Here is a 9,629-nt window from a genome sequence, read left to right as displayed (position 1 = left end):
GAGGAGGAGGAGGAGGAGGAGAAGGAGAAGGAGAAGGAGAAGAAGAAGAAGAAGAAGAAGAAGAAGAAGAAGAAGAAGAAGAAGTAGTAGAAGGGATAAAAAATATGAACAATAAAATGGCAGTAAGTACATATCTATCAGCAATTGAATCTAAAAAATCAAAATAAATGAACAAGAAATCTAATGAAAAAAACAACTAATGAATAAAATAGAACCAGAGGCATGGAAACATGGAACAGATTGATGAATCTCAGAGGGAAGGGGAAAGAGAGGGGAGCAGGAAGAGATTAACTGAAGGATTTATATGCATATATGCATTACCTATGGACACAGACAATAAATAGAGTGGTGAAGGCCTGGGGTGGGGTGGCATCCAGGTGAAGGGGGGCAATGGGGAGGGGAAAGGGGGGACATCTGTAAAACTCTCAACAATAAATAGTTTAAAAATTAAGAAAAAAAGCTCAAAAATGTTAACTATTAAAGCTATGTGATGTGTAGATGGGAGTTCATGAAACTATTCTCTCTTTACTTTTGTGTATAATTGAAAATGTCCATATAAAAGGTTTCAACACATAAGCTCAAATTATAAAATTATTTATATGCATATAATACTTTTTATTTATATATATTTATACATACATAATGTGTTTGTTTTATACTGTCAGTTAAAATATGAACAATATTTAAAACATCCAATCCCAAAAGGTCCAAATATTTAAAATAACACTCCTGATATGGTCATATAACATTACCTATATGTTAAGTATCTTTTCTATTTATTTAAATGTTAGAAAAGTTTTACTTTCTTGTGAAATCAATTATTAAGCAATTTTAAAAAGAGCTCAAAGCAGAAAATAAACTTAAAATGAAGATTATGACTCAATTTCAAACCACTAGCACACACATACTGAATGATTTCCAGTTGGCTTTGGATACTATTGGCTTGGCTTCGAGCACTGCTAGCTTTCTCAGTGAGTCCTGTTATTTCTATTTCATGTTCACTTATTAACTGCTCAATCCTGTAAAAAAAAAAGTGGTGATTGTTATTTGATACAGAAGATTATGCGTGTAAATTATGCAAAAAATTAATAATTTTCAATACTCTCAAATTTTGTTTTGGCTTTGAATATGCTGCTCTTTTTACTACAAGTGTCTAAGTCAGGTATAGAGTCCTTTATCTAAATCCTTTGGGGACCAGCTAGGTTTTGAAATTCAGAATTTTAAAAAATTTTAAAAAGGTAATAAATTATAAGGACTATATATTATATGATATCCCCAGAGAGATCTGGGGAAGTGTCCTATAGGCCAAACATATTACTAATGCAACAACAGGCTTTAAAATATTCACTAAATCATAAAGACGATAAAAAGCTTTACATTTGCTCAGGTCAGATTTGCCAACAAATGAGTGACAAAGGTTTTCTCTTTGACCAAACTTTAGTCGGGCTCCTCTGAGCCTGCGTCTCAACTAGGCCCTCCCGCCCCCCTCCACCCCCTTAATATGCCTGGGCTTAGTAAGAATCTTGCTAAGTTAGTTTAGTGAGACTCCCCTCACCCTTGATGTATCCTCTTGGCAATTTTCACCCAATGACCCCCTCACCCTGCTTCTCGCTATGAATCCTGGCTTGTCTTTGTTCTAGCAGTTGAGCCTGATCTCTCTTTAATGCAAACTCCTATGTCGGGGTTCTTGTTCCAGCATTAAGAAGGAAATCTGGAGAAGGCTGTGCGTAGATTAAATAGGAGTCCAGAGACGAAATATAATTTTGAAAGGCATTTGGGGGTCAGAGGAGCCTAGTTTAAAGGAAACTAAGATCTCCTTGTCTCAGGACCCCATGCTTTTTATTAACACAAATTGTCCTGAGGCCAGGCAGAGATATACACTTCACAGGGTCAGGGTTTCGTATACAGAGGCATAGTCAGGATGGGGGAATTAGCCTACGGATGTTCAGGTGTTTGGCCAGTAGGAGGCAATAACATATAGATTAAGATGTCCTGAGCTGTCTGGCAGCAAACAATCAATTTAATGTATCCTATTCAGGTTTGGGGAAATGCCATCAGCCCTACTGTCATGCTGGAACTGGCTTCCCACACTCCTATTTCAATAGTTTTGAATAAAATCTTCCCTACTGTTTTATGTTGTTGTTGTTTTTTAAAATATATTTTTATTGATTTCAGAGAGGAAGGGAGAGGGAGAATCATTGATTGGCTGCCTCCTGCAGGACCCACACTGGGGACTGAGCCTGCAACCTGGGCATATGCCCTGGCCAGGAATTGAACCGTGACCTCCTGGTTCATAGGTTGACGCTCAACCACTGAGCCACGTTGGCTGGGCCTTCCCTACTGTTTTAACAAGTGTCCGAATAATTTTTTTCTTTAAAAATTCACCACAAACCTATGGAAAACAAATTTCTGTGTTTCAGAGCTTCTTAGATTTTGCAATTACTGATGAGGGATTGGAGACTTGTGGTAGTTTCCCTGTGAGTCTCTAGCTCAGTCAGGCACTTACCTATCTTGATGTTGTTGAAGAAGCAGCTCTATTTTGTTCTGTGATTCAGATTTCAGTGCTTCCAGCTGATCCTCTACCTAGTTATAAAAAAAAGATGTGGATTTAGAATCCAGTAAAACTAAAGCTTGGAAAATTTAGAGATTTTTCAACTGATGGAATGCTTTACTAAGATGCAAATAGAACTAATACTTAAATTGGATACATTCTGTCACTGTATTTTATTAGATCTTTTACTTTGGCTATACTCTCATGAAGCTTTACAGGTCAATCAAGCTATTCCCTTTATTATAAGAGATCATTGTGGAAGCAACTCCATTATTTTTTAGAGTATAAAAATGAGAACTTACTTTTAAGAATTTAAAAAATTACATGCCTAATACTATTGTCTTAATAAATTTTTATATAAAATTGAAGTAGTGTTCTCACCACTTACTGGAAATATCCTCCCTTTAAGATAAGAAATCTCTGTGTCTAATTCTCTTAGGATTTTACTAATAGCTGAGCCCATGTTGCGGAAGTGGATAGTAGACAGGCTGTCGTGTTCATATATTTTCTTGCCTGAGGCTTGTTCAAAGTCAACTAGGATTGATCGGATTTCATGAAGCACTCCCTCATGACTAAGCATCATCTTTCTTAGCTGATCTATCTGTGTGTTGCTATCATTCAGCATGTCCTCCTTAAGGCTTCTAGCAGCTTCAAGTTCATGAACTGTATTTTGAAGCTGATTTTTTAAATCCTCCTGGGACTGATTCTCCCGTCGTCTATGAAATAAATAAAAGAGAAAAAATAATATTGATGAAATTCATAATCACACAAGTGGTAATATAGTACAAAGAGTAAAGCTCTAAGATAATTGCAGGTAACAGATCCCAACCTGATGTCCACCATGGCATCTCTCTCCATTTGCATCTCTTGAAGTTTTGTTTGTAAATCAATGACTGACTGCCTTAAGTAAAACTTCTGTTTCTCATGCAATTCATTGCTCTGAAAAAATAAGATGCCATGCAAATTAGTCTTTTCTTTTTAATTAAATTTATTGGGGTATCATCTATAATAATAAAAGCATAATATGAATGACCTTCCAGACAATCTTCCGGATGAAGCCAGGGCTGTGAGGGCCGAGCCCCTTGCACGAATTTCATGCATCGGGCCTCTAGTTGGTTAATAAAATCATATAGGTTTCAGGTTAGTTAATGAAATTATATAGGTTTTTATAGTACATCATGTGTTTATTGTCAAATTAGTCTTCATCAGAGGAACATATTTTCTTACAGCCAGTAATTTCCAAAATCTATATATTATTGATTTTTATTTTTATTGTTGACATTATTACAGATGTACCCATTTCACACAAACACACACACACACACACACAGACCCCTTCCCCTCTGACATCTGTCAGTCTGTTCTATATATCCATGCCTCTGTTTCTACTCTGTCTGTCAGTTTACTTTGCTCATTAGATTCCACATATAAGTGAGATAATATAGTATTTGTCTTTCTCTGACTTAGTACAATACTCTCCAGATCCATCCATGCTGTCCCCAAGGGTAAAATTTCCTTCTTTTTTTACAGCCATGTAGTATTCCATTGTGTAAATATGACACAACTTTTCTTTTTAATCATCACCAAGGATATGTTTTTATTGATTTTAGAGAGAGAAGAAGGGAGGGAGAGAGGAAGAGAGAGAGAGAGAGAACAAGAAAGAGAGAGAGATAAATGTGAGAGAGAAACATCAATTGGTTGCCTCTCACATGCACCCTGACCGGGGATCAAACCAGCAACCGAGGTATGTGCCCTGACCAGAAATCAAACCCACAGAGCCACCCAGCTAGGGCTATACCACAGCTTTTGTATCCACTCATCTACTGATGGGTACTTGGACTATTTCCAGATCTTGGCTATTGTAAACAATGCTGCTATGAACATAGGGGTGCATATATTCTTTTGAATTAGTGTTTCAAATTCTTAGGATATATTCCCAGAAGTTAGTATGTAGACTTTTCATCAGTCCAACTTTTAATACTGAAATAGAAGGCATAGACCTAATTAGCAAGTTTAACCAATAAATCCATTATGTTTTCCTTCTAGAAAGTTTAGGTTCTATTCCAAGGCATTGTGCCTCACTACCTTCCCAAACCAGCATCAGGTACTGAAAGAAAAGATTGCAACTCACTTCATTTAGTCTTTTCTGCAAATCTTTGACTTGATGTGAATATTCCTCCAAAACACGTTCGATGTGTTCTTTTCCAGGGTAAGGGATGACTTTCCTGTGAGAATCAGGTTCTACTTCATATTTAGGGAAAAGGGGGATTTGTGTCACAATCCCAGGTGCTGATGCGTTTTCAATTATTGTACCACGTATAGGTGACATAAAATATGGACTTGAAGAACCTAAATATTAAAGAATTAATTGATTAACTTATTACTAACATCATTTTGTGGCAATCATTATCTTAGATGATTCCCTTACTGTACTTTGAAGGAGCTCAAGGTCTCCTGAGGCAAATAGACAAGTGAAAGTACCCCAGAGAGAGGAGCACATGGTAAAAAGGAGGAGCAGATTAGGAAGAAGGAGGGAGTTTTACCTGATAGTGATCAAGTGATGCTTGAGCTGAATGAGCCTTGTCTGGAGGACGAGAAGAGGAAGGGCATTCCAGATAGTGGGAGCCCCATAATTATTGGCAAGGAGGCTTAAGACAGCATGGCATATTCTGGGTGAAAGGAAAGTAGTGGCCAGGTATGAAAATGAAAATGTAGGACAGATAATGAAGGGCCTTGTGGGGTCATGCCAGGGAGTTTGGATTCATCTTGAAAGCTCTGAGGAATCATTAAATGATTTGAAAGTAGGGGGTCAATATAAGTAGGTCTGCGTTTTGAAAAAGTTCTCTGGCTTCGGTGTGGAGAATGCATCAATGGGGATAAAACTGAAGGTAGAGAATCCACATAGGAAAAGGCTTTCAATGATTCAGGCAAGAAATAGCAAGGGTGTGCCCTAAAGCAGAGGCAGTGGTGACAGAAACAAAAGCATGGATTTGAGAAATACATGTGAAGTAAAAGAGAGGAAAGTGTCAAGTATTTCTCTTGGGTTTGGGCTTCAGCAACATCCAATGAGGATGTTTGGTTTGCAAATACTGAACATAGACCTGAAGTTTAGGAGTGAATCTTTGCTTCAGAGATTGGGATTTGGGAATTATCAGCATATGAATTCTAGCAAATCCTTGGTGTCAACGGGATCATCTAGGGATAGTATATAGAGTGAAAAGGGAAGAGGATCAAGAAGAGTGCTCTGAGGAAATACCAATAGTTAAAGAAAAAAAACCAAAAGAGTGAAACCCAGGAAGATTCACAGAAGACCCATAAAGGTTTGAGAGAATTATCTTCAAGACACACTGCTGGCTTGCACTAAGAGACAGAGATAGTGTGAGATAGTAAGAGGCCATTCCATAAGCAGGCTGAGAAAAGCACTCAACTGAAACTATATGCTACCTTTCATGTAAAAGAAAAGACTCAAAGTCAGACTCAAGAGTCAAAGAATGGTGCCAAGAACCATGAACAATTATTTCCAGACCAAAGAACCTAGCCTATATAATAGAAGAGAAACATGCAAATTAACCGTCCCTCTGCTACGCTCAAGCCACGCCCACACAGCCATGCCCACCAGCCAATCAGGAGCAAGCATGCCAATTAACCCAACTAAGATGGCGGCGGCCACAGAGCTGGAGCGAGCAGGAGGTTTAGGTTGCCTCCAGCGATGGAGGAAGCCAAGCTTCCCGCATGCCCTAGCAGACCTGGGCTCCGCTCAAGGCTACAAAGTTTCAATTATAGAAGATAAATAAATCCCAGAAAAAAAGAAAAAAAGGAGAGGCTGGGATCTTTGGCCGCTGGGGGTGTGTGGCCAGCCTGAAAACCGCCCTCAGCCCCTCACCCAGGCAGGCCAGGACCCCCAGTGGGGACCCCCACCATGATCCGGGACACTCTTCAGGGCAAACCAGCCGGCCCCACCCATGCACCAGGCCTCTATGCTATATAATAAAAGGGTAATATGCAAATTTACCCTAACAGCCGAATGACTGGGAATGACTGGTCACTATGACACACACTGACCACCAGGGGGCAGATGCTCAATGCAGGAGCTGCCCCCTGGTGGTCAGTGCGCTCCCACAGGGGAAGCTCTGCTCAGCCACAAGCCAGGCTGACAGCTGCCAGCACAGAGGTGGTGGCGGGAGCCTCTCCTGCCTCCTCAGCAGCACTAAGGATGTCCGATTGCAGTTTAGCCCTGCTCCCCGCTGCAAAGTGGACATCCCCCAAGGGCTCCCAGGCTGCCAGAGGGATGTCTGACTGCCAGCTTAGGCCCAATCCCCCAGGGAGCGGGCCTAAGCCAGCAGGTGGACATCCCCCAAGGGGTCCCAGACTGTGAGAGGGCACAGGCTGGGCTGAGGGCCGCCCCCCCCCCCCGCCAGTGCACAAATTTTTCTGCACCGGGCCTCTAGTATACATATAAAAGCCTAAGCAACCAACCGTTCAAACATGCAACCAGTAGCTATGATGCACACTGACCACCCGGGGGCAGATGCTCAACAGGCATAGGAACATGGAAGAGATTGATGAATCTCAGAGGGAAGGGAGGAGAGGGGAGGGAGGGAAGAGATTAACCAAAGATCTTATATGCATACTAGAGGCCTGGTGTGTGCACCAGTGGGTTCCCTCAGCCTGGCCTGCACCCTTTTGCAATCCCCGAGGATGTCGGACTTATCCCCGCAGGCCAGGCCAAGGGACCCCACTGGTGCACGAATCCATGCACTGGGCCTCTAGTATTAAATAAGACAAAGTGCACTTAAAGTTAAAAGGCACATTCTACAATATATTACTTCTATTCCTAGCCAGTTTTGCTCAGTGGATAGAACATCAGCCTGAGAACTGAAGGTGCCCAGGTTTGATTCTGGTCAAGGGCACATGCCCTGGTTGTGGGCTTGATCCCCAGTAGGGTGTGTGCAGGAGGCAGCCAATCCATGATTCTCTCTCATCATTGATGTTTCTATCTCTCTCTCCCTCTCCCTTCCGCTCTGGAATCAATAAAAATATATTTTAAAAACTATATATCTTCTAATTGTCTGATATAACACCCACTTAGATAAAACATAAATTGTGTTATATGAACGGAAATTAAAGAATTTCTGAAAAATAATACCAACGAAAACACTACACATCAGAATCTGAGATACAGTTCTGTGAATAGAAGGAGCAAGACTTAGTACCTGACTGGCTGTGAGGGTTGGTAAGAGAAAAGAAGTCAAAATGATACAGAATTCTAGCTTAGAGTCGATGAAGGAAGAGAGATGTTTAGGGAAACATGGAATGTGTTCAAGTACCTCAACATGGAAACAATTTCTAAGCCAAAAATGTAATGTTAACATATGCTAAAAAAAACCCAAAAACCCAGATATGCTATTTTTAAAAGAGTAAACAATTTCTCAAAAAGTAGACTTATACACATTCATGGCCAAGGTCTGTACCGAATAGTTAAGCATACTAAAAGCAGTAGCTTGAATGAATACTAAACTGCTTAACTCTATTTTTTCCCATTGCTTTATAAAGAACATATACCTCCATTGGATGCAATGCCACTACTTGATAAATCTTCATTATGTGATTCACAAGGTTTTTTTTCCATATTAAATATTGCTGCCTCTTCTTAGAGATCTTGAAATATGAATGCTTCCCTGTTAGGTTCTCTTAGTTCTTATCTATAAAAGACAGGGATTCAGTATTTGTTGATAAGGTATAATGTGAAAATATTTATTGAGAGGAATTGACTTTGTTCATATTTGAAATTTAGTAATAATTTTTCACCAGGAAAATATTTATACAAAAAATTGTATTATATAAAATTAAAAAATGAATAGAATCTTATTGTAAAAAGTGTTGATTTGGATGGCCAACAGGATTACTAAAGAAAACTTAAAAAAAAAATCACCCTAATACTTTAGTTAATTAAAACTCTAGTTGGGAGCAGAGGTTTTCTCTTTCTTAAGTCTCTTTCATAAAGTTACATTGTCAAATGATGGAAGAAAATATCTCCTTAGTAAAGAAGTCACAAATTAGTAAAAAAAAAAAATCACAAACCAGAAAATTAGAAATCATTAACAGAAACTGAAAGCTTCTTTGATATCAAATAGTGCTCATAATTTTAGATTAGGCCAAGAGGGGACGTCGGAGTTTGGACAACAATGGTGGTGGTCTGATTCCAAAGCTCCCCCTAATTTTCTGAAAACAACCATAAAATCAACAAAGGGAACAAATAAATAAAACCACATGGACTCCTTCCATATCTCTAGAAGACAGGGAATGCCACAACCTTCAAATTATCTGTAAGCAGAGGAAAATTTTTCCCCAAAATTTCTCCCACAGTCTGCCTACCAGCACTTTAAGCCTGTGGGTATGGAGGTGGGAGAGGAGAGGCTCAAAAGGAGCAGAGGGGAGCAGAGGGCTGAGAAGAAGCACAGACTACAGGAAGTGAATAATAAAAAAAGCTGAGACACTAAGCAAAAGTTGGAACTTGAGGTCCATGGCCCTAGCTATGCCTCAAGGGCTTGGAAGTGTGCAGGGACCAGAAATAGCAGCCTCTGAGAAGCAGTGTTTCAGGGGGAGAATCAGGTATGGAGAGAATAGGTGATCTCCACTGGAGACATGGTAGGAAGGGAAAGGAGGAAATGAGGGGGAAACTCCTTCACCAACAAAAAGAAAGCAAGATACGCCAACTCTCCTTCTACCCCTCCCATTCCACCATCACCACCCATAAAAGAAACTGCCCGGAAGAGGGCACTCTCAAACTAGGAATCCTGTTCACAAAATGAACAGACAAAAGCAGACCCCATCCATACAAAACTACTACAAAATGTATGAAAATGCTAATAAAATCTCTTCTGCTGATTAAAAGTTGTCCTCACTTCCCCACCCACTTGCTGCCCCACCAACAAACATGAATTCAAAGAAAACTAACACAACAATCCAAACTGAACTGAATATTCTCAAACAAGCATTTAGGAATATGAAAAATTACCCGTGAATCAGAAATGTAAAACTTAACAAGAGAAATGAATAAGAAACAAATAAAACTAGC

The 9,629-nt window shown here is 39.7% G+C and overlaps 1 protein-coding gene across 1 annotated transcript in view; it reads right to left on the bottom strand.

The window, feature by feature from the left end:
- Positions 1 to 8,251, bottom strand: part of CCDC158 (coiled-coil domain containing 158) — a 58,397-nt gene extending 50,146 nt beyond the window's left edge. Inside the window, exons 1-6 of the mRNA XM_023746370.1 lie at positions 8,114 to 8,251; positions 4,683 to 4,900; positions 3,381 to 3,490; positions 2,940 to 3,267; positions 2,507 to 2,583; positions 909 to 1,019 (exon numbers count right to left, since the gene is read on the bottom strand). Of these exons, the coding sequence (XP_023602138.1) occupies positions 909 to 1,019; positions 2,507 to 2,583; positions 2,940 to 3,267; positions 3,381 to 3,490; positions 4,683 to 4,900; positions 8,114 to 8,180 (911 nt within the window). The 5' untranslated portion in view covers positions 8,181 to 8,251. The remainder of the gene's footprint in view (positions 1 to 908; positions 1,020 to 2,506; positions 2,584 to 2,939; positions 3,268 to 3,380; positions 3,491 to 4,682; positions 4,901 to 8,113) is intronic.
- Positions 8,252 to 9,629: the final 1,378 nt, after the last annotated feature.

The sequence above is a fragment of the Myotis lucifugus genome, unplaced genomic scaffold, assembly GCF_000147115.1.
Source record: "Myotis lucifugus unplaced genomic scaffold, Myoluc2.0 scaffold_664, whole genome shotgun sequence".
NCBI classification, from domain to species: Eukaryota; Metazoa; Chordata; class Mammalia; order Chiroptera; family Vespertilionidae; genus Myotis; species Myotis lucifugus.
This window is presented reverse-complemented; position numbering and strand designations above follow the sequence as displayed.